Source organism: Eriocheir sinensis, chromosome 33 (genome assembly GCF_024679095.1).
Source record: "Eriocheir sinensis breed Jianghai 21 chromosome 33, ASM2467909v1, whole genome shotgun sequence".
In the NCBI taxonomy this organism is placed as follows: Eukaryota; Metazoa; Arthropoda; class Malacostraca; order Decapoda; family Varunidae; genus Eriocheir; species Eriocheir sinensis.
Window position 1 is genome coordinate 6,821,136 of NC_066541.1, and position 25,000 is coordinate 6,846,135.

At 42.0% G+C, this 25,000-nt stretch overlaps 1 protein-coding gene across 3 annotated transcripts in view; it reads left to right on the plus strand.

Moving 5' to 3' along the window:
• Positions 1-8,117: 8,117 nt before the first annotated feature.
• The window catches only part of LOC127006648 (uncharacterized), a 91,344-nt gene continuing 74,461 nt past the window's right edge, over positions 8,118-25,000 (plus strand). For 2 of the 3 annotated variants that reach the window (XM_050876799.1, XM_050876801.1), the window contains exon 1: positions 8,118-9,493. In XM_050876799.1, the coding sequence (XP_050732756.1) occupies positions 9,401-9,493 (93 nt within the window). In that variant the 5' untranslated portion in view covers positions 8,118-9,400. Of the gene's footprint in view, positions 9,500-25,000 lie in introns of all 3 variants that reach the window. The other variant, XM_050876800.1, reaches the window with a different exon arrangement.

Consider the following 25,000-nt stretch of genomic DNA (forward strand, 5'->3'; position numbering starts at 1 on the left):
ATTCTTTCTTTCTTCCTGTTTTTCAGTCATTGTTTTCCTTCCTTCTATGTTTATTTTATTTCTCCCATTACTCTTTTCCTCGTTCATTCGTTGGTAAGCTCGTTCGATCGTTCCTTCCTTCCTTCCTTTTAGATCCCCCACCCCTCTCTCTCTCTCTCTCTCTCTCTCTCAAATGGCTATAACAGTAGAAGCGGGTGAGTAGGAGTAGGAGGAGGAGGAGGAGGACGGTGGAAGTGGGCGGAAGAAAAGTATAAAAAGGTACAATAAAAAGGACCCAACATAAGACCTTTCAGGATGACTGGCTTGGCGTTCCATGGGAGAGTTCTAATGTGGCCTGATGTATGTGTCTGATGGAGGGGCTGACGGAGAGAGAGAGAGAGAGAGAGAGAGAGAGAGAGAGAGAGAGAGAGAGAGAGAGAGAGAGAGAGAGAGAGAGAGAGAGAGAGAGAGAGAGAGAGAGAGAGAGAGAGAGAAAACAAAATATTTACGAATGCTATACACTTTCATTCTTTTGTTTGAGTGTTGTATTAAATCGTGTGTGTGTGTGTGGGTGTGGGTGTGTGCACGAGAGAGAGAGAGAGAGAGAGAGAGAGAGAGAGAGAGAGAGAGAGAGAGAGAGAGAGAGAGAGAGAGAGAGAGAGAGAGAGAGAGAGAGAGAGAGAGAGAGAGATGGGGGCGGTAAAAGATTTGGGGATTTACACCTAAAAAATAGTAAATATAAACCAAACAATAGAGAATGAAATTAAAAGAAATCGATTGTTACAAAAGAAAATATTATCACGATTAGTAAACTTCAACAGACAGATAGACAGACAGACAGAAAAACAGAGACAGGCATACATATTCAAACATACATATATACATACATACACATAGGAAAAGAAACAGACAAACAGACAGCGAGAAACTGACAGACAAACAGACAGATAGGGAAGAAGAGAGAGAGAGAGAGAGAGAGAGAGAGAGAGAGAGAGAGAGAGAGAGAGAGAGAGAGAGAGAGAGAGAGAGAGAGAGAGAGAGAGAGAGAGAGAGAGAGAGAGAAAACGCAAAAAAAAAAATAGATGGTATGGATAGAAGGCAAAAAGGTTACCCAATTGTTTTCCCTCCCCAAAACAAGGAGAAAAAAAAATACCAGAATAGAAAGTAAAGGGCAGTCTCTCTCTCTCTCTCTGTCGAACCTTACTCAGAAACCGGAAGAAAATAGTAAAAAAAAACGAAAAAAAATCGAAAAAACCCACTAAACACTGAACAAAAAAGAAAACCGTAAGAGTGTTTCAGAATGTTACACTTAATCTTGTTCCGATGTCGTAGGGGGTAAAAGGGTATCAAAGGGGATATACTTTTAAGGGAAACACAAAGGGTGGAAGGGAGGAAGGAAGGAGGAGGGGAGGGAGAGGTAGGGAGAGGGGATCTAAGGCTCAATTGAAGGGGGGGACGAAGGGGATTACCCACCGTTTTGTAGTGGGTTTAAGGGGCGTTAGAGGACTTTTGAAAGGGGGAAGGGGGAGATAGGGAGGTGGGGACGGGGAGAAGGGGAGATGGGGAGGGGGAGACAGGGGGGTGAATTAAGGGGCGTTAGAGGACTCTTGAAAGGGGGGAAGGGGGAGATAAGGAGGTGGGGAAGGGGAGAAGGGGAAAGAGAGGGGAGAGAGAGAGAGAGAGAGAGAGAGAGAGAGAGAGAGAGAGAGAGAGAGAGAGAGAGAGAGAGAGACTGCTTTAATAAGTGACGAAAAAAAATTGAGATGAAGGTCAGAAGGAAAGAGAGAGAGAGAGGAAGGGGAGTGTGATGACGAGAAGGAAAAATTGGAGGAGGAGGAAATCATAGAGGAAAGTTAACGAGAAGAAAAAGAAGAACAAATTTTGGGAGGGAGAGAGACTGACTTGATGAGAGAAGAGAAAAAGAAGAGATGGAGGTGGGGAGGAAAGGGAGAGGAGAAGTATGATGATGAGGGAAAAGAAAAAAATAGGAAAAGATAAAGTGAAGGACAAATATGAAGAATGATAGATATAAAAACAGATAGATAAATGGAGAGATAGAAAGATAATGTACAGATAGATAGACAGACAGATAGACAGTGGGTAGATACAGTTGGAAAGAATGATAGTTAAAAATAGAGACTAAAAGAACGTATGGGGAGAGGAGAAAAAGGAGAGGAGAGAAAAGATAAGAGATAAGGAAAGGTGGGTGAAGGAGATAGAAAGAGGGGAGAGATAGAGAGACAGAGAGAAAAGGGAGAGAAGGATGACTGGAAGTGGTTGTTCTGGGGAGACAAAAGAATAGCGGCGGGGAGGAGAGGGATTAACTCTTGGAAAGGGGGGGAGAGGGGAGAAGGAAAGAGGGAGTAAGGGAATGGGAGAGAAAGAGAAAAAAATGACGGAAGAAATATTGTTGAAGGCAGGAAACAAAAAAAAGGGTGAAGGGAGGGAACGAGATTGAATAAGAGAAGGAAAAAAAGAAAAGAAGGGAGAAAGAGACGAGAGAGAAAAAGTATATTAATAAGTACAGGGGGAGAGGGATTAACTCTTGGAAGGGAGGGAGAGAAGGACGGAGGGAGGAAGGAAGGGAATAGAAGAAAGAGGAAATACGAGGATAAAAAAGGTTAAAAGAAAGGAAATATGAAAAAAGTGAGAAAGGGAAGTAAAACGAAATGGAATAAAGGATAAAAAAGGGAGGAAAAAAAGAGGGAGAGAAAAAAAGCGAGAAAAAAGGACAGACGGAGGAAGGAAGGGAGTGGAAAAGAGAGGAAATACAAGGAAAAAAAAAGATAAAAGTAAGGAAATTTAAAAAGAAAAGTGAGAAGGGGAAGAAAAACGAAATGGAATCAAAGGAGAAAAAAATAGAGGAAAGCAGAAAGGAGAAAGAAAAGCGAGAAAAAAGGACAGAGGGAGAAAAGAAGGGAATGGAAGAGAGAGGAAATACAAGGAAAATGGGTAAAAGAAAGGAAATATGAAAAAAAGGTGAGAAGGGGAAGAAAAACAAAATGGAATAAAGGAGAAAAAAAAGAGAGGAAAGAAGGAAGAAAGAAAAGCGAGAAAGAAAGACAGAAGGAGGAAGGAATAGAATAAGAGAGAGAGAGAGAGAGAAAAGCAGGAAAAGAAAGAGGAAAGAAGAAGAGAGAAAGAAAACCGAGAAAGAAAGACAGAGGGAGGAAGGAATAAAATAAGAGAAAGAGAAAAAAAAGTCAGGAAAAGTATTGTAGAAGGTGGGAAACAAAAAAAAAAGTGCGAAGGGGGAGAAGAACGAAATGGAATCAAAAGAGAAAAAAAGGGAGGAAAGACGAAGAGAGAAAGAAAGCCGAGGAAAAAAAAGTGTTAGAAAGTACGGAAATTGAAAGTTTGAAGGGGAGCGTCAAGGAGGGGAAACTTAAGGAAAAAAAAATATATCAATGAAAAGGAGAATGAGAAAGAAAGGGTGAAGAAAAAAAGAACGAAACTAGAAATGACAATGGAAGAAGAGGAGGAGGAGGAGCAGCAGAAGGAGGAGGAGAAGGAGGAGGAGGAAGAAGAAGAAAAGAGGAAAGGAGAAAGTCAACAAGAGGATTTATTGGGATTACAAGGACTTAAGGGATTATATGGAGGAGGAAAGAAGGGAGGAGGAGGAGGAGGAGGAGGAGGAGGAGGAAGGGGAGGAGATGGAAGAGAAGGAAGAAGAGAAGGAGGGAGTGATTAGGGAGGTATTGGAATAATCTGTGACGTCACTAAATCTCTCTCTCTCTCTCTCTCTCTCTCTCTAATCCCCAAATATCTCGTGCTAACAAGTTTTCTTCATTAACCAAGTAATTTAAGATCGTTTAATTGTTACCTCTTATATTTGCAGGTCATTAGGTATACGAGGAAAAAAAATATTAACAGATGAAACAACAATAAATAAAAAAGGAAAATAAAGAAGTATACCACCACCAGCAGCAGGAGTGAAAGATAACGGGGGAATCCAACAATAACAGCAACATCAACAACAACAACAGCAGCAGCAAAATCAAGGAAGTGAACAGAGCAGAGATGTGATAAAGACAGAGAGAGAGAGAAAAGGATAAAGAGAGAGAAAGAAAAAAAAAGAGAAGTATGTGATAAAGAAAATGCAATAACGATAAATTAAAGTAAAAAAAAAGTGACAGCAAACGCGACATAATTAAAAACAAGAACAACAACAAAAACAAAGACAGGAAGAAAGAGAGAGAGAAAAATAATAGACAAAAATAGAAGGAAAAAATAAAAACACGTGATAAAAAAATAACAAACGAACAGAAAAATATATAATTCGAAGTGTAACAAACAAACAAACAAACAAACAAAACCCCAGACGCGATATTATTACTACTACTAACTCACTTCCCTCATCATCATCGTCACAGCCATCAGCACCACCATCATCATCATCAGGAGCATCATTATTTACAGGGGACATTTAATTAACTGACCAGAACCCCCAAAAAAGGTCTCTTGTGTGTGCGTATGTATGTATTTACGAGTGAATGTATAATAAGCTTACGAGTGTGTGACGCATAATGGTGAACAAACTGTGACTGGACTCATAATACCCACGTGATAGTGAAAGCCGAAGAGGAAGAAAGAAAGCAAGAAGAAGAAAAAGAGACAGCGAAGAAACGTACAATAAACAATCTCACTCAAGTACAACAACGATAATAAACCAATAATTAGGAAACCATAAATGAAAGTACGACAATAGTGCTGAAGATACGATAGTTGAGTGTATGTTGATATATGATAACAAAAAGCGTGTGTTGGAAATACCATAACTGACAAGACATAAAGAAAAAGAATAGTTAAAATACGACAATAGTGCTGTGGATACGACAGTTGAGTGTGTGTTGATGTACGACGAACAAGTGTGTGTGTGAAATAAGATAACTGACGAAACTTAAAAAACAACAAAGGAAAAATAAATGAAGATATATGAGATGAGTGTATGTTAATGAACGACAAATAAATGTGTTTGTGAAATACGATACTGACCAAATTTACAGGAAAAGACAAGATAAAATAAGACATTCAGTGCTAAATATAAATAAAAAACAACAACTATAAGAACCTAACTAAAGAAACGAGGAAGCACCTGAACAATCAAACTTTACGATAGCCACACAAAAGGTACGATAGCTTCTACCATGGATCAGCGCGCAACCACCACCACCGCCACCACAGCAGGAGCACCGCTGCCAGACGTGTGGGAATGCAACGCCCTCACGCCCTCCTTCGCCTGCCCAGTGTGACACGCCCCAACCCACTCACCCACAGCCCACCGCCCCGCCGAGCCTCCACCCTCCTCCCCACCCATTCCGTCATACGTCTAGTTGTGTCCCGCTTCGAAGCCCCGTCACTCAGTTTCAAAGACTCACTGAATCCAACCTTTTCATTCCAATCCCTTTATCTGAGTTTCTTCTATTAGTCCTCTTGATTAGCTTTAAGGCTTCAGAGTGTAATCTGAGCCTGTTTTGAAGCCTCATCATAGAGTTTGGCAGGTAAAAAAAAATTATTGGAGCTCACTTTAAGTTCTTTGTAGTTTAAAAGTTTCCAAGCATCACTAAGCCTTATTTATATATGGTTTCAAGATCTTAAGGTCAAAAGCCTCAGAATCTGTTTGAAAGTATAAAAACTCTTCTTTAATTCCCTATACAAAACAATCCAAGGTTAGATTTCACGTTTTTAGGATGCGTCTTATCAAACAGTTTTTCTTTTCCACTTCCAAAACATCCCTTCCTGCCGTGGCTCTCAGCTGACGAGGAAAAGTCCTAAGTATCCGGGTCTCAGCACCGAAGTACTGAAGACTCTCCCGCGTTCCCTTAATTACTGAGACGAGATCGGACCCGTAGAAATATAAAAAGGCTCTGTTTGGTTGCGTAACTTGGGGAGAGAAAGAGCAGCTGGCTGGTTTAGAGTTACGTAAAAGGTCTCCGGTTTCCCAACAAATACTATTACTTCCAAAACTCGACTCGGAAAACAAAATAATAAAAAAACATCGTCTGAATACACAACTTAGGAACAAAGAACTCATTCCATAACTCACTAGAAAGACAAACTCATTCCATAATTCAAATAAAAAGTCTCATTTCATAATTTAAGAGCAATAGAATATATCAAGTAATCTAAAAGCCTTGTTCTATAGCCCAGCAAAAAAACAAACGCATTCCTGAACTCAAAAGACACGCCTGATTCCAAACTTTAAAAACAAAAGAAGAAAAGGCATTCGTCAAGTCTCGTTCCGTAGCAGAAGTCTGATTCCATAATTCAAGAGCAGAGGAACTAAAAAAAAACACGTTTCCTGGCTCAGTAAGGAGACAAAACCGCTTCATAACTCGAAAAGGAGACATAAAACAGACATTCCAAGTCACACACAAAAGCTCAACCGTTATATAAGAGTAAGAAAAAACAACGGCTGCCTTTCCCTTAAGACGTAGAAAGGAAATATATATTCTTTACACAACACGAACACACTCGCAAAAAAGTCTGATCCCACGTACAGACAAAAAGGAGAGGAGCTATTCGTTCGTTCCCACGGCTGGTGTAAAAAACTATACCCTTCCCATAACTCAAGACAATCCGCTCCTTTCTTAGCACTCACACGCACGAGCTCAAAAAGTGGCTTCGTTTCATAACTCAACAAGCCGTTCTTTCCTTAGCACCAACCCACACAAATCTGCATCGTTCCATAAATCAAAACAAACCTTTCTTTCCTTAACATTCACGGATACAGAAACACAAAATTCTGCTTCGATCCATAACTCACCACAAACCGTTTCTTCCTTGACACCCACACACACATAAACACACAAAAGCTGCTTCATTTCATAACCGAACCCAAGCCATTTCGTCACCCAACACCCACACACACCAACACAATCCTCTTCTTGGTTCCACATCCTAACACAAGCGGTTCTGCCCTTAATACAACCCCCCTCCCCCCACACACACATTAATACACAAAAGCTGCTTCGTTTCACAACCTAAGATAAGCCATTTCGTCCCTCAACACTCACCCACACACATAAACACTCTAATCTTCGTTCCACAACCTAACACAATCTGATCCTTCCACAACACTCACGGAAACCTATAAAAAAAAGTCTGCTTCGTTCTATAACTTAACCCTTTCCTTTCTAAACACTCGCGCACGCACACACAAAAGCCGCCTTGGTTTCAGAGCTCAACCCAGGCCGTTTCTCCCCTAACACCCCCGCGCCCATCAACACAAGAAGCTGCTTGGTTTCATAACTCACGTCAGTCCGCGCCCCGCCTCCGCCAGCACAATTCATCTTGGGGTCCGGAGCCAACAAGTGGAGGGACGGCGCCGCTCAAACTAACATTAAAAGCTCATTATTGAAGCTCAGACCCAGGCCGCGCCGAACCCTTAGTTCTACCCACGGTAAAAGACGGAAGGAGAATAACAGTTAAGGGGAGGATAATAGACGGCGGCTGTAGACAGGAGGAAGAGAGAAAGAGAAAGAGGAGCGGAAGAGACGTCTGCTATAAGAGAGAAATATATAATACGATACTTACGACGAGTGCATTAGCTATAAACAAAACTAAAGTATATAAGAAATTAATATAAGTGATTGCTGGAGCCAAAGGGAATCTGGTTTACACACGCACAAAAAAAAGAGAGACATATTTACGACGAATACAATAAATATAAATGAGTAATAAATAAAAGGAATATTAGCAAGCGAGTCCTCGAGCTGAAGAGAAGCATACAATATTACATGAGGAAGAGGAATAAAGAGAATACCGAATAAGAGATAGTAAGAATAAAACAGTACAAGAAAAACAACAAAACAAACGAACAAATCCCTCAGCTAAAAATAAGGCCGCCATAACCATAACGAAAACGGGGAGAAAAAAACAAACAAACCAGAAAAAAAGCGAAAGAGATAAAACAAAAGCTATCTAATGCCATATCGTTCCACCTTCCCCCGCACATTATTTTAAGTTCCCATTTCTTTAGGAGACTATTTTTGGAGGAGCCAGACTCGGAGAGGGGAGAAGGAGACCATTAGATTCCTACTCGGAGGCTTTAGTAGACCGTCGTGTGGCCCATCGAACATAAGGACGCGGAGGAAACAGTCTTGGAACAGTCCCTCAGAGTGATCGACACAGGACGGATTAGACGAATGGTCCCTTGCATTGTTTTCCTCTAAATTCTGTGGTTTCAAGGAGACGATTAAATTCATACTTGGAGGTTTTCGTAGACCGTCGAACATATGGTAGCGAAAGAAACAGTCCAGGAACAGTCTTGAAACAGTCCCTCAGAGCAATACAAACAGAGCGGATTAAACGAATGATCCCTTGTGTTGTTTTCCATTAAGTTCCGTGGTTTCAACATTCCCTCGGGCTAAGAACACGAGCAGACCAGAAGACCAATTATTCCTAGTCATTCCACGCCACCAAAGATCTTTCCTAGTCTAAGTAACAACAGCGTAAGCCTTTTGACTTTTTCCCTTGCATTTTGAGGCCATAAAACAAGACAAACAGACAGCCTCAGAAACTTCCAAAAATCTCTACTCTAGTCACTAAAGTCCTTTCTAGCTTTAAATATTTAGTGAAAACGTTTTGATTGTCTTCTAGTTTCTTCGGGAGGCTTTAACACGACGCAATCAGGAGAACAATCGTCTTTGGAAACTCAGACACCACAAATCCCTTTCCTGATCACTGAGTCTTCCCTCTTCTGGTGATCAAGGAAGGACTCATTTAGTACTTTCTTTAACTTTCTTAACACGCTGGGCATACCAAGACACCCAGCAAGAGAGTCAGCCAATCATAACACGAGGTATTCAGGAGGACTAGACGCCATTTCCTAACCTCTTCAAAACCCCCCAAACCGATCCCCTACGAAAACAATCCTATCCCACAACTCAATCATCCTTTCTTTGTCCTCTAACATCCACTAACATCAACCCAACAAGGACGCCAAAGAGTCAACTAACGCAAGGCAGCCAAGAGGACAAGACGCCATTTCTTAACCACTCCTAAACACCAAAGATCAATCCCTTACCCAAACAATCCTATCCCACGACTCCATCAGCCTCCCTTGACCTTCCTTTGTAATCTAACGCCTACCCAACGAGGTCAAAAAGTCAACTAACACGAGGCAACCAAGAGAACAAGACGCCATTTCCTAACCACTCCTAAACCCCAAAAACCGATCCCTTACCCAAACAATCGCATCCCACAACTCCATCAGCCTCCCTTGACCTTCCTTTGTCTTCCTTAACTTTACTGATACGAACCGGACGAGACCCTTACCCTTGCCCCTATCCCTTCACCCCCAACACCATGCCCCTGCCAGCCCCTTGAACCCCCTCCCTCGTGCCCCCTGAGGCTGGCGGCAGGGCTCAGGGATCATTGGAGGCTGTGAGGCGCCGAGGAGGGACGCAGAGGCTCCAAGATGACGCCGCGGGGGAACACGTCAGGGTCCGTCAAAGGATTCCTGGACGTGAAGATCCCCGCGAGGAAGAGACGAAGCATTTCCCTGTTTCGGGTGAGTGTACGTGCGTGTGTTTGTTCTGTACTGGTGTGTTTGTGTTTGTTTGTGTGTTTGTGTGTGTGTATGTGTGTTGTTTTGCTTTCTTGTGTTGTGTTGTCAAAGTGTGTGTATGTGTGTGTTTCTGTCTTTCAGGATGTGTGTATGTGTGTGTGTGTGTGTCTGTTGTGAGTTTGTATGTGTAAGTTTTGTTGTGTTGTTTTGTTTCTGTGTTGTCAAAGTGTGTGTGTTTCAGGATGTGTGTTTGTGTGTGTGTCTGTTGTGAGATTGTGTGTGTGTAAGTTTTGTTGTGGTGTTTGTGTGTGTGTCTGTTGTGAGACTGTGTGTGTGTAAGTTTTGTTGTGGTGTTTTGTTTTTGTGTTGTCGAAGTGTGTGTGTTTCTAGGTATGTGTTTGTGTGTGTTTCATTCTGCGTGTGTGTGTGTGTGTGTGTGTGTGTGTGTGTGTGTGTGTGTCTTTTGTTTTTTCTGTATTGTGTTTCCGTGATTCAGTATGATCAAGTGTTTCTGTGTCTGTGTTTCCTGAATGTGTCTGACCATATATATCTGTCTCTGTCTCTTTATCTTCTTTATCTCTCCTCTTAAACTCCAAACAAGCCAACATTTCTCTTTCCCCTTATCGATCTGACCTTCCTCTCCTCTTTCCATCGTCCCATACTACTCCCCTTCTTCCTCCTCTCCTTCATTCTCATTTTATCACTTCTCACACTTTCCTTCCCTCTCATAGCATCAAAGTCTTTCTCACACTGACTTTTCTCCTCAGCTGCCGCCTTCTTCTCTCCCTTCCTCTTCCCTTCACCCTCTTTTACTTCCCTTCCCTTCTTTCTCCTCTTCACTCACATCTATTCACTTATCACACCCTCCTTCCCTCCCCACAGTAACTTTTCTCCTCCACTCCGCCTTATGCTCTTCCTCCTCCACTTCCCTCTTCATCCTCCTCCTCCTCCTCTACTTCCCTTCCCTTCTTTCTCCTCTTCACTCACATCTATTCACTTATCACACTCTCCTTCCCTCCCCACAGTAACTTTTCTCCTCCACTCCGCCTTATGCTCTTCCTCCTCCACTTCCCTCTTCATCCTCCTCCTCCTCCTCTACTTTCCTTCCCTTCTTTCTCCTCTTCACTCACATCTATTCACTTATCACACCCTCCTTCCCTCCCCACAGTAACTTTCTCCTCCACTCTTCCTCCTACACTTCCCTCTTCATCCTCCTCCTCCTCCTCTACTTTCCTTCCCTTCTTTCTCTTCTTCATTCCGATCTATTCCCTTATTACATTCTCTTTCCCTCTCATACTCTTTCTCACATTGACCTTTCTTCTTCTCACTGCTGTCTTCTACCCTCCCTCCATCACTTTCCTCTCCCCTTCACCCTCTTCTAATTCCCTTCCCTTCTTTCTCTTCTTCATTCCCATCTATTCACTTATCACTCTCTCTTTCCCTCTCATACTCTTTTTCACATTAACTTTTCTCCTCCACTGCAGCCTTTTTCTCTCCCTCCTTCTTTACTCTTCCCTTCACCCTCTTCTACTTCCCTTCCCTTTCCTTTCTTCATTCCGATCTATTCACTTGTCACATTCTCTTTCCCTCTCATACTCTTTTTCACATTAACTTTTCTCTTCCACTGCCGCCTTTTTCTCTCCCTCCTTCTTTACTCTTCCCTTCACCCTCTTCTAATTCCCTTCCCTTCTTTCTCTTCTTCATTCCCATCTATTCACTTATCACTCTCTCTTTCCCTCTCATACTCTTTTTCACATTAACTTTTCTCCTCCACTGCAGCCTTTTTCTCTCCCTCCTTCTTTACTCTTCCCTTCACCCTCTTCTAATTCCCTTCCCTTCTTTCTCTTCTTCATTCCCATCTATTCACTTATCACTCTCTCTTTCCCTCTCACACTCTTTTTCACATTAACTTTTCTCTTCCACTGCCACCTTTTTCTCTCCCTCCTTCTTTACTCTTCCCTTCACCCTCTTCTACTTCCCTTCCCTTTCCTTTCTTCATTCCGATCTATTCACTTATCACTCACTCTTTCCCTCTCACACTCTTTTTCACATTAACTTTTCTCTTCCACTGCCGCCTTTTTCTCTCCCTCTTTCTTTTCGCTTCCCTTCACCCTCTCCTAGTTTCCTTTATTGCTGTTCTTCATTCCCATCTATTCAATTATCACTCACTCTTTCCCTCTCATACTCTTTTTCACATTAACTTTTCTCCTCCACTGCCGCCTTTTTCTCTCCCTCCTCCTTTTCTCCCTCTCGTGCGCCATTTCCATTTCCAGATTCATAATATACGTTTTTCCCTTCCCCCTTTGTTATCTTCGAGAGTAATTTATGTTATCTCCCTTCCCTTCCACGGCTTTTATTTTCCTTTTGTCTCTTACCAGCTCATTAATTACTAGGGAGTCGGAATGCTTAAAAGTGTGGCTGGCGCGCCAAGTCTGGGCAGCGTGCCGCGGCGTATGGGTCCGGGGGGAGGGGAGGGGAGGGGGAGAATGGGAGAGAAAAAGAGAGAGAGGGGAGAGAGAAGGAAGGAGAGAGAGAGAGAGAGAGAGAAGGAGAGAGAGAGAGAGAGAGAGAGAGAGAGAGAGAGAGAGAGAGAGAGAGAGAGAGAGAGAGAGAGAGAGAGAGAGAGAGAGAGAGAGAGAGAGTGTTAAAGGGACAGACACAGATAGATAGATAATAGTAGATAGCTAAATAAATAGGATAGATAGATAGATAAGTAAATAGGATGAATAGATAGAGATATGGGTAGAAAAAGAGAAAGAAAGCGAGAGTAAGTGACTAATGATAAGGGACAGCTAAAGCGATATAGATAGAAAGATAGAGATGGAGATAAAGACAGATAGGGAGAAAGTAAATAACCCATGATAAGGTTCTGCTGGAGACACAAGTAGATAGGTAGATAAATATATAGATAGATAAATAGATAGATAGATAGAGTGGAGTGTGCGTGGGAAAGAGAGAGAATAGATTACCATCGATCAAGCAAAGAAAACGGAGACACGAATATCTGTTTACACCTCTGCAAAACTCTACGGATTCTACTGCTCGCATTTCACTATCTCACCCCTCTCCATCCATTCACTTGTTTCTCTCTTTGTGCCTCATGACTGCATCCATTACTCTCATGCCTTTGATATAAATAAAGTGAAGTTATCATGCAGTTTTAATATCGTGCAGCTCCACAAATCATGACCCTTTTGATTTCTTCTCCTGTTCCTCCCATCTCTTGTTCGTTCATCCATTTCAGATCTTTACTCCTCGAATTTTCTCTGTCATTTCCATTCCTCATTCTATTAATTTATTCTTGTCCTCTACGGTGCCAATATCTGCTCCTCCTCCTCCTCTCTCTGTCGTTTCCATTCCTATGACTTTTTCCATTTAAATATTTCTTCTTTTCCTTCCTATGACCTTTCTTTCCATCCTTCGTTCGGTTAATTCATTCTCCTCTTCTTCCATTTTTTTTTATTTCTTTTCTCTTTATCTCCCTCTGCCCTTTGCATTCCTATTTCTATTTCTTCGTACTTCCCTTCTCACCTGACAGTCTCTCTCTCTCTCTCTCTCTCTCTCTCTCTCTCTCTCTCTCTCTCTCTCTCTTCGTGTTCTTTCCATTCTTAATTCTATTCTTTCTTTCTTACTTCCTCTCCTGCCAGTCTCCTTCTCCTGTTCTTTCTTCCCATTCTCCTTTTCCGCCTCCTTTTCTCCTCCTTCGGCCGGGACCCAAATCGGATTTATGGCACAAGAATTGATGATTTTTCGATTTCCCGCAAAAGACTGAATTATCCCCGGCGAGAAACTTTAAGTCTAAAAGCTGAGAGCCTTTTTGTGAGGCATTCCACCTCTTCTGTGACGCCGTGAGGAGGGGATGGAGGAGGAGGAGGAGGAGGAGGAGGAGGAAAATGAGGGGTGAAGTGAGACAAGAAAAAGGAAGAGGTGTTGAATAAGATTAATTAAAGGATTAGAATGACGTAGTTCTGTGCATTAATGAATAGGGAATTATTCGCAGGAGTAGGATTTATAGAAGTAGTAGTAGTAGTAGTAGTAGTAGTAGTAGTAGTAGTAGTAGTAGTAGTAGAAGCAGTAGCAGTAGTAGTAGTAGTAGTAGTAGTAGTAGTAGTAGTAGTAGTAGTAGTAGTAGTAGTAGTAGTAACGTAAGTTTTAATATAAATAACGCCAAATATATATAACTCGAGAACACACTAAATAATAAATTAAAAAAACACAAAATAATATGGACAAAATATGAGATGACAGGAAAGCACACAAAGACGTAAAGAAACACAGAAAAGGGGTAAAAATGGACATGTGACAGCCATATCGGTTTCCTATTAGTGTATTTTTGGGACCGATAACTCGCCATAGATTAATAGAACGGCGAGGGGGATGTTACCAACCTGACAGACGGACAGACGGACGGGCGGACAGACAGACAGATACACAAACAGAGGTAGACAGACAAAGAGAGGCGGACAGACAGACATATAGAGGGGTACAGATACAGATAGACAGACAGACAAACAGACAGACAGAAGAGGAGCAAACACAGACAGGCAGACAGAGAAACAGACAGATAAACAGACAATATAGGAGTAGAGAGATCAGAAAGACAAGCGGATATTCAGACAAATAGATAGACAAGGATCACACACACACACACACACACACACACACACACACACACATCAGTCACGCCTACATAGCAGTGCCTCCAACACAGTATCTCGCCTACGCCCATTACTCTCAACAAAGATTATTCCTCCTCCTCTTCGTCCCTTTCCTCCTCCTCCTCCTACCTACATGTCCTCCTCCTCCAACCTTTCCTCCTCTTTCTCCATCTCTTATCTGTCCTCCTTCTACTAATACAACTTTATACCTTTCCTGCTCCACCTCCTACCAGCCCTCCTCCTTTACCTCTTATCTTTTCTACTCCTCCTCCACTTCCCTCTTTCTCCTCCTCCTCCTCCTCCTCCTCCTCCTCCTACTACTACTACTACTACTACTACTACTCGTTCTCCTCCTCCGCCCACAGCTTTGCCACTATTCAGTCACTATAATGCCTATTTAATTTGGTCCTCCGTCTTGTCGATGCCCGCAACAAAACATTCAATAACCGTAAACCTCAGGACACCAAAGAATACCGAGGAGAGAAGGAAGGAAGGGGAGACGCGTCGCAAGATTACTCAGCCGCAGAAAACACAACGGATTAATTCTTTTTTTTTCCCTTTCGTTTCTACATATGTGACACTTTGGCCCAACTTAATATCAGGCAATGAAAAGTTTCGCTCTAAAAAGTAATAAACGGGAAAGTAAGAGTATAAATAATTGGTTTTCATATATATAGTCTTCTCCTCTCTAGAAATATTATCCCGAACCTTTTTCCATTTCGCTTCTGGGAATATTACTCTCTGGTCCAACTTCATATCAGGCAATGGATATTTTCGCTCTAAAATGTAATGGATGGGGAAAATAATTATGTAACAGTATAAATAACACGTGGATATTCGTGTTTATATTTTTCTCTTCTCCAAAATTCCTGTCAATGAAATTACACCCTGCACCAACGAAATATCAGAGTGGAATTTTTCGCTTTACAAATAACGAGCGAGAAGAAATAGTATCAAGCAGTTTAGATAACAAATGGATTTTCATATGTGTGTTCTCTCTTTTCTAAATATTACTTTCATCAGTGTAATTAAACTCCATACGAAATTGATATCAGTCAACAAAATGGTTCGTTCTAAAAATAGTGATCGGGAAAATAATCATACGAGTGTACATAACAGATGGATTTTCGTATATATTTTCGCTCCTCTCATGCATTACCTTTATCAATGTAATTACACTCTAGATTAACTTAATATGAGGCAATTAAGTTTTTACCCTAAAGATGAAGGATATACGAAAAAAAAAATCGAGCAATAAGACACACAACGGATAGTTTCTGAATATTCTTCCCCATTTGTAAAAGAAAACAGAATTACGATAACAGAAATCACTTAAATAACCGAACCGAGCCGAAACGCAGGCAATGGAATCTTTCACTCTCACGAAGGAATATATTACCGATAGAAAATCATATGACAGCATACACAAGACTTGGCTTCTCACTATTTTCTTCTCCATAAAAAAAATATTACCACCATAAAAATAATCTTACCTAAGACTAAGGTAATATCGGGCAGTGCAATTTTAATCCTTAACGATAAAAAGTCCCTAAGAAGAGCGTCTCAGGGAAAAAAATCCTCCAAAAGCTGACTGAAAATGTCCCTAAATCTCTCAAAAACGACCGTAAGATTAAAGTGAGAGAGAGAGAGAGAGAGAGAGAGAGAGAGAGAGAGAGAGAGAGAGAGAGAGAGAGAGAGAGAGAGAGAGAGAGAGAGAGAGAGAGAGAGAGAGAGAGAGAAACTAACTAGGACTTGTGTATGCGAGAAATGAGTAAGAGCTAGTAATAGGGGGAAGAGGAGGAGGAGGAGAAGGAGGAGGAAGAGGAGGGGGAATTGGAGGAGGAGGAGGGGAGATTGATGAAAGGGGAAACGTGTAGGAGGAGTTGTGTAAGGAAGAGGGGAGAGGGGGAGGGAGTAAGGGAGGGAAATTTAAAGGGGAAAGGAGGGAGATAAAAGGAGGGAATGAACGTAGGAGGCGTATGAAAGGAGGAGGAGGAGGAGGAGGAGAAGGTGGAAGAGGAAGAGGAGGAAGACTACGAGAATGCGTGGGAGTATGAAAGGAAAGTGGAGATGGACGTCAATATATGAGGAAAAAAAAAAAAAACTACAAATCGATGGATAGGAAAGAAGGAATAAAATACTAATTAGCAACAGATGAAAAGGGAGAGAAGGAAGAGGAGGAGAAGTTGGAAGAGGAGGAGGAGGAGGAAGAGGAGGAAGAGGAGGAGGAGGAAAAGCATAATTGAAGAGAAATATAAGAGAAACAATATGAGAGGAGGCATAAAGGAGAAGAAACAGACGGAATAAGAGGAGGAATGAGACGCAAAAAAGGAGAAGGATAGAATGCGCAAAGAAATAAATAAAGAAGTAGAAGATAAATATGAGAGAAATGACAAAGAAAGAAGCACACACGAAAAGAAGAAGTAAAAGAGGAATAAGATACAAAGAAAGAGGAGAATGAAAAGAAATAAGAAATAAGTTTTGGATGTATAGAAAGAAAGGAATAGAAGACTGAAGGGAATAACATAGAGAAGGAAAAAAACGGAGTAGCGAAAAACAAGTAGGATATAAAGAAGGAAGGAGATAGAAGATTAAAGAGAATAAAGTGAGGAAAGGGGAAACAAGACGAGTGGGCGTAGGAGCAGAATGTAAGGAAGAAGGGAGAAAGGAAGAGAGAGAGAGAGAGAGAGAGAGAGAGAGAGAGAGAGAGAGAGAGAGAGAGAGAGAGAGAGAGAGAGAGAGAGAGAGAGAGAGAGAGAGAGAGAGAGAGAGAGAGAGAGAGAGAGAGAGTCCATAGTTACAATTACTAAAGACCCGGTCCGTTTGTGTGTTCGTTAGTCTGGCCGTCTGCCTCTCTCTCTCTCTCTCTCTCTCTCTCTCTTCCTTCCTTCCTTCCTTCCTTTCTTTCTTTCTTTCTTTCTTTCTTTCTTTCTTTCTTTCTCTCTCTCTCTCTCTCCTGCACAAGCCATCATCAGTGCACATGTTTCTATTTCAATCCAATGCAAATTAATTCTCGCCAGTGAGGGACCGAGGCAGAAACCCGTGAGAACCAAGCCCTCTGGCGGTAGTCAAGGGAAGGAGGGAGGGAGGGAGGGAGGAACGGGAGGAGGAGGGAAAGGGAAACAAGGACTGGTATGGGAAGAGAGGAATGGTCTCTAGGAGAGGCAGGAACGGTGGAGATGGAACACAAAGGAACACAAAGGAAAAACAAACAACAGCAGACCTGCTGGTCCTTACGAGGCTTGGGAGGAAGTAAGGAAAGGGAGTAAGGGAAGGGAAAAAAGGGAAGGAGATAGCGGAGGGAAGGGACAGAAGGAGGATGCATAGGGAAGCAAGGGGGCGGTGAGGGGAGGAAGGGAGGGATGGTCAGATAGAAAGGCAGGAATGTTTAAGTTTAAGGAGGGAAGGAGGGAGAGAATGGAAGGAAGGAAGGAGAGAAGGTAGGGAGGGAAGAACAGGAGGAGGAAGTATAGGGAGACATGGGTTGGTAAAAGGAGGAGGGGAGGGATGGTCAGATAGAGAGAAAGGCAGGAATGGTTAAGTTTGAGGAGGGAAGGAAGGAAGGAAGGAAGGAGGGAAGCTAGGGAGGAAAGAACAGGAGGAGGAAGGATAGGGAAACAAGGGGGCGGTGTGGGGAGGAAGGGAGAGATGGTCAGTAAGAGAGAGGCAGGAATGGTTAAGTTTAAGGAGGGAAGGAGGGAGAGAATGGAAGGAAGGAAGGAAGGAGAAAAGGTAGGGAGGGAAGAACAGGAGGAGGAAGTATAGGGAGACATGGGTTGGTAAAAGGAGGAAGGGAGGGATGATCAGTAAGAGAGAATGGAAGGAATTGCTAAGTTTAGGGAGAGAAGGAGGGAGAGAAGGGAAGGATAGAAGGTAAGGAGAGAAGAACAGGTGGAGGAAAGATAGGGAAACAAGGGATGGTATAGGGAGGAATGGAGGAATGGTCAGTAAGAGAGAGAGAATGGGAGGAATGGTTAAGATTGAAGAGGGAGAGAAGTGAGGGAAGGGGGGAGAGAAGGGATGAAGGTAGGGAGGATGGGAGATAGAAAAAGGGAAAGAGGGTGGATAGGAGAACAAGGAAGAAGGAAGAAATGCTGAATATAAGAGAAAGACATTGATGGTATAGATAGAGGAGGGAAAGAGGAAAAGAAGATTGAAAGGAAGGGAAAAAGGGAAGAGAGGAGGAAAGAGGGAGGGAAAGAGGGTGGAGAGGAGAACAAGGATTGGGATAGGGAGGAAAGAAGGCATGGTCCACAAGAGGGAAAGGCAGGAATGGCAAAGATAGAGAAGGAGAAAGGAAGGGAAGCAGGAGGGAAGAAAGTTTGGATAGGGGAACAGGGAATAGAGGGAGTCTGGGATGGTAGAGATAAAACGGGAGAAGGAAAGAGAAGGAGGAGGAGAAGAGGGTAAATAATAGAACAAGGAATAGAGAGAAAGGCAAGAATGGAGGAAATAGAAAGGGGGGGATAGAAGAAGGATAGGCAAGCAATTATTGGATGGTATAGGGAGGAAAGGAAGCATGATAAGTTAGAGAGAAAGGCAGGGAAGGTAGGAAGCGAAGAGAAGGGAGGGAGGGCAGGGAGGAAGGAAGGAAGGGAAGGGAGGAAGGGAGGGAAGGGATGGATTGAAGAGATCTATAAGGGACTTGTTGGGGAAACAGTATGGGAATGTTGAGAGAGAAGGGGTGCAGGGGAGTGTGTGTGTGTGTGTGTGTGTGTGTGTGTGTGTGTGTGTGTGTGTGTGTGTGTGAGATTGAGAGAGAGAGAGAGAGAGAGAGAGAGAGAGAGAGAGAGAGAGAGAGAGAGAGAGAGAGAGAGAGAGAGAGAGAGAGAGAGAGAGAGAGAGAGAGAGAGAGAGAGAGAGAAGGGATTATAGTCAGATTTCTTAGTGTGATTGTTTCTGAAGTTTATTTTCTCTCTCTCTCTTTTTCTCTTCCTCTCTATCTCTCTATATCCATCAAGAGAGATAAAGATAGATAGATAAAGAGAGAGAGAGAGAGAGAGAGAGAGAGAGAGAGAGAGAGAGAGAGAGAGAGAGAGAGAGAGAGAGAATTACCAAATGAAACTATTGCGTGCTTCTGCGATCCGTACCTGAGTCTAATATCTTTCCTCCCTTCCCTCCCTATCTCCCTTCTCTCCCTTTTTCTCCCCCTCCCTCCTCTCCCCCCTTCCTACCTTCCTTCCTTTCCTCTCTCCCTCCATTCGTCTCCCTATTCGTTACTTACCCAAAAATTCTACTCATATTACTCTCTCTCTCTCTCAGTCTGTAACCTCTATCGTTCATAAATATTCACTTATTATTATTATTATTATTATTATTATTATTATTATGAATCGTTATGGATTTTTTTTATACATCTTTATATCAACTAATTTTTTTTATCTCATTTTGGCTTCCTCCCATGTCACGTTCTCTTTGATGTGTTCCAAGTTCCGTTTTCTTTGATGCTTCACTTCAATTCGACACTTTTTTTTTTCCAGGAACGGGAATGAAAGTGTATGTATGCGGGGAGAGTTTTTTCCTACCCCTAGAGGCAGAATCTCTCTCTCTCTCTCTCTCTCTCTCTCTCTCTCTCTATTAATCTATGTATATCTCTCTCTTGATAGATATATTGAGAGAGAGAGAGAGAGAGAGAGAGAGAGAGAGAGAGAGAGAGAGAGAGAAAATAAACTTCAGAAACAATCACACTAAGAAATAATCCTCTCTCTCTCTCTCTCAATAAAGTGAGGATGATCGCTCTAAAATGTAATTAAGAAAGTGTTTTGTATTCTTTGTCATGCTCATCCGCCATCCTCCGCATACTAATCTACCTCCCTCCTCCTCCTCCTCCTTCCTCCTCTCTCTCTTCCTCTTCTTCCTCTTCCTTCTTTTCTTCTTCCCACGCCTTGTCCTCATCCTCCTCCCTCCTGAGCGTTTATTAGCTTTTTTTTCTTTTCTTCTTTCTTTTGTCCTGTATGTAATTCTTTCCCTCTACTCTTCTTTACTTTTTTCTCTTCCTTCTTCTTCTTTCTTTTCTCCCTCTTCCTCTTCCTTCTTTTCCTCATCCTCCTCCCTCCAGAGCCTTTATCAGCTTCTCTTCTTTTCTTCTTTCTTTCGTCCTGCATGTAATTTTTTTCCTCTATTCTCCTTTACTTCTTTCTCTTCCTTCTCCTCTTTCTTCTCTCCTCATCCCTTCCCTCCAGAGCCTTTATCAGCTTCTTTCTTTTCTTCTTTCTTTCGTCCTTCATGTAATTCTTTTCCTCTACTCTCCTTTACTTCTTTCTCTTCCTCCTTCTCTTTCTCCTCCTCATCTCTACCCATTTCCATATCCTCCTACCTCCAGAACATTTGTTAGCCTTTTTTTTCTTTTTTTTCGTTCTTCGTTTAATTTTTTCCCTCTACTCTTCTTCCTCATCTTCCTCCTCCTTCTCCTCTTCTTTTTTTCTCTCCTTATGCCTTGTTCTCATCCTCTTTTTCCACCGTCCCTTTTAGCTTTTTCTTCTTCTTTTTCATCTTCGTTCTTCATTTTATGCTTTCCCTCTATTCTTCTTCACCTCTTCCTCTTCCTTCTCCTTTTCCTCCTTTTTATCCTTCTATGCCTTTTCCATATCCTCCATTCCTTTAGCCTTTGTTAGCCTGTTATTTTTCCTTATTTTCTTCTTTACCTCTGTTCTTCTTCTTCCTCCCCCTCCTCCTCCTCTTTCTCCTCCCCTTCCTCCTCTTCTTCCTACCTTCCCAAGTCGTTCTTTCGTTCTAGTCACTCATTTTATCGTTCACGCTTCCTACCTTCTTCCTCCTCCTTCTCCTCTTCCTCCTCCTCCTCCTCCTCCGTCTCCACCATTCTTTCCCTCCCTAACAGCTACCTTCCACCCTCTTCCTCCTCGTCAACTACCTCCCTTCCCTTCCCTACTTCCCTCCATAATTGCTACCTTCCTCGCCTCCCTCCCTCCCTGCTCTCCCTCCCATTCCATTTCTCCCTTTCTCCATCTCTCGCTCTCAAACGGCTGGCTGGCTGGCTACCTTTCCCTCCCTTCCCTCCATCCCTCCCTCCTTACCTACGCGCTACCTTGCTTCTTTCCCTCCCTCCCTCCTTCCCTCCTTCTCTCCCTTCTTCTTCCCTCCCTGACTGCCATAATTAACTGCTGTGGAAGAGGCAACATTTTTCTCACAAGACGAAAAATGTTGCAAAGAGCCATTTTCACCCATTGCCGAGACGGGGGCCTTAATGTGTGTGTGTGTGTGTGTGTGTGTGTGTGTGTGTGTGTGTGTGTGTGTGTGTGTGTGTGTGTGTGTGTGTGTGTGTGTGTGTGTGTGTGTTTGGTCTTCCGTCTTGATTCATTTCCTTAATAAAACCGTAAAAATGATGAGAGAGAGAGAGAGAGAGAGAGAGAGAGAGAGAGAGAGAGAGAGAGAGAGAGAGAGAGAGAGAGAGAGAGAGAGAGAGAGAGAGAGAGAGAGAGAGAGAGAGAGAGAGAGAGAGACCCCACCCCCATTAAGAATTCAATCTCTTCTCTCACGCACGTTGAATCTGGATGCATCAGCCCCTTTAACCCCCCCTAATCCCCCCTCACATCCCCCTTTTTACCCCTTATCGCTCCCCCCCAAAAAAATAAAAGAATGTCAAAAAGAAAAAAGATATCAGACATTTCGGCAATACTAGGCGCCAACGACCATTCTTGAAGGTACGAATAACATTAAGGAGGAGGAGGAGGAGGAGGAGGAGGAGGAGGAAGGGAATATAGGATGCTTCATCGTTTAGGGTAAAGAAGAAATAAAGGAAGGAAGAAAGACGGAGCAACAAGGAGGAAAAAGAGGAGGAAGAGGAGGACAAAGAGGTCAAGATAAGAAGGAAAAGAAAAAAACGAGAAAAAGGAATAGAACACAAACAAGAAAAAAAGAAGTCAGATAATAACAACTAAAAAAAACAAGAAATAAAAACACAATAAAAGGAAAATAACATAAACAAGACGAAAAAGAGAAAGAAGAGCAAGATAACTGCTATGGCTTGGGTGAAGAGGAAGAGAAGAGGGAGGAAAAGAAGAGGAAGAGAAGAGGGAGGAAAAGAAGAGGAAGAAGAAGAGGAGGAGAAAAAGGAGTTTCTATTCAAAGAAGAAAGTGGTCCCATCTGGCGGGTGGTAAATTTACTACTCTTTCCTCGAGGGTAAATGGGGGAAGGAAGAGAGTCTAGTGTGGGTGGGTGGGGGGGGGCTGAGCGTGGGGGAGGGCATGGGGGGTGGGGGTGGGGATGGGCGGGTGTGCCTGTGGGTACCTAGGGAATCTGATACTGTTTGGTTAGTGTGTGTATGGGTGAAATTGCGAAGTAGGTGGTCGGTGTCTGTCGGTGTGAGAGTCTGTGGGTGTGGGTGTTTGTGGGTATAAAAAAAGAGCTCTGGGTGTCGTTGGTTAGTGTGCATATCGGTGGAATAACGCTCTGTTTGTATGGGTGTCTGTGGCTCTGGGATGGTGGGATAATCTATGGTTGACATTTATGAGGTGTCTAGCTTACAATGAAAACAAAAAAATAAGGGAAGGGAAGTCATAACAACTAGTTTATTGTGTATATAGCGAATGCCTAGATAGAAACAACAGTAACTAGACGCACAGCACTCGAAGAGAGCACACCTCCGCCAAAGATCGTCCTGAAAATTGGTATGGGCATCAACTGTGATCTTATGCATCATATGGAAGCATTTGTTTCGAAATTTGATGAAATTCTATTTTTTGGGAAACTTTGACCTTGGGCAAACTTTTCGAGGTCAAGGTCAAAGGTCAAGGTCAGGGCCATGCAAGGTGCATCATATGGAAGCATTTGTTTCGAAATTTTATGAAATTCTATTTTTGGGGGAAACTTTGACCTTGAGGAACTTTTCGAGGTCAAGGTCAAAGGTCAAGTTCAAAGCCATGCAAGGTGCGTCTTTCCAATAGCTAAAATATGAACCAAGTCTGAAGTCTCTACGATGAAGAGAACCGAAGTTATGGCCAATCTGACGTTTTGTGCGACCTTGACCTTGACCTTTGACCTTTGACATCAAAGATTTATGGGGTTCTATTCTGTATGGACACCAAGCTTCCCTGAAAAATTGGTTGAGATATGCGCAAAATTGTGCACAGGAGACTGTTAACGAACAAACAAATAAATAAACATACTAACTGGACCGAAAATATAACCTCCTCCAACTTCGTTGCCGGAGGTAATTATAAGGAGATGAGGAAATTATGGCTGTTATATAATTATGTAGTTAGCTTTATAGAGGTGTCTAGTTACAAATACAGAAAAAAACGAGAAGGAAAAAGTAAAACCACAATAATATCAGGAGTAAAACAGTCAGTCATATTAGGATTTGGATTCGAGGCAAATTAAAAAAAAAAAAAAATGAAGAAAGGAAAACAAGATCGAAGGGAGATTGAGGGAGAGGAGGTAGGTAGGTAGGTAGGGAGGGAGGGAACGAAGGGAGAGTGAGGGAGAAAAGGCGGGAAAGAGGGAGGGAGATAAAGGGAGGAAGTAACTTTGGGAAGAGGAATGAGGGGAGAGAAAGTGAAGAGGACGTAGGAAACACGAGAGAGATATAAAGGGAGGAAAGGAATAAAACAGTAAGGTGGTATTAGGCATTTGGATCCGAGGCAAAGGCGATCTAAGCATTTAGGTAAGGAATAAAAAGAAGAAAATTACATCAACACAAATAAAGAACAGCAGGAAAACAATAACGGCATCCAACTGTTTTCCTTTTGTCTAGTTTCGTAGGGGGAGTTTTCTTATTTGTTTTCAGTTTTTTTTTTGTAGTTCTATCTCTTTTTTTTCTTTTTACTTCTTATCTTATTTTTCTTGCTTGTGTCCTTTTTTTCTTTTTCTTTTTGTTCTTTTTGTTAGATCTATCTCTTGTTTTTTTTCTTTTTATTTCTTATCATGACTCATTTTTTTCTTGTTTGTGTCCTTTTTTCTTTTTCTTTTTGTTCTTTTTGTTAGATCTATCTCTTGTTTTTTTTCTTTTTATTTATTATCATCTGACTTATTTTTTTCTTGTTTCTTCTTTTTCTTTTTCTTTTTGTTCTTTTTGTTAGTTCTATCTCTTGTTTTTTTCTTTTTATTTCTTATCATCTGACTTATTTTTTTCTTGTTTGTGTCCTTTTTTTCTTTTTCTTTTTGTTCTTTTTTTGTTAATTCTATCTTTTTTTTTTTCTTATCATCTGACTTATTTTTTTCTTGTTTGTCCTTTTTTTCTTTTTTTGTGTTCTTTTTTTTGTTAATTCTATTTCTTGATTTTTGTTTTACTTGTTATTATCTGACTTTTCTGTTTCTTGTTTGTGTTTTTTTTTTATTCCTTTGTTCTTTTTCTCTATTTTTTTGCCTTCTCTTTTTCCTTCTCCTTTCCCTTCCTGTTACTCGTCTTTCTTCCTTCCAACAAATAAAATCTATGGTGGAGACTTTCTTGTGTTGTTTCTTTTTTTCTTGTTGGTGTTTTTTTTTACTTTTTCGTTTTTGCTCTTTTTTTCTCTTTATTTCCTTTCCCTTTTCCCTATCTACTTTCCCTCTTGTTCCCTGCTTACCTCTTCTCTTTCCCTCCCCTCATTTCTCTTCCCACAATCACTTCCTCCCTTCAGTCTTTCTCTCCTCTCCCTCCCTGTCTCATCTCTCCCTTCCTTCTCTCCCTCTTTCCCTCTCTCTCCCTCCCTCCCTCTCTCCTCTTCCTCTTCCTTATTCTTTCTGTTACTCGTCTTTCTTCCTACAGATCTACGCTTACACAGACATATATACAGACAGGCAGACTGACAGATAGATACACAAAACGAATGATGTAAAGAAAGAGGAAACCAGACCAGAAGTAATATCCAGAGGGCGGTCGTATTTGTTGGACGTGAAAAAGAGGAAGCAAAA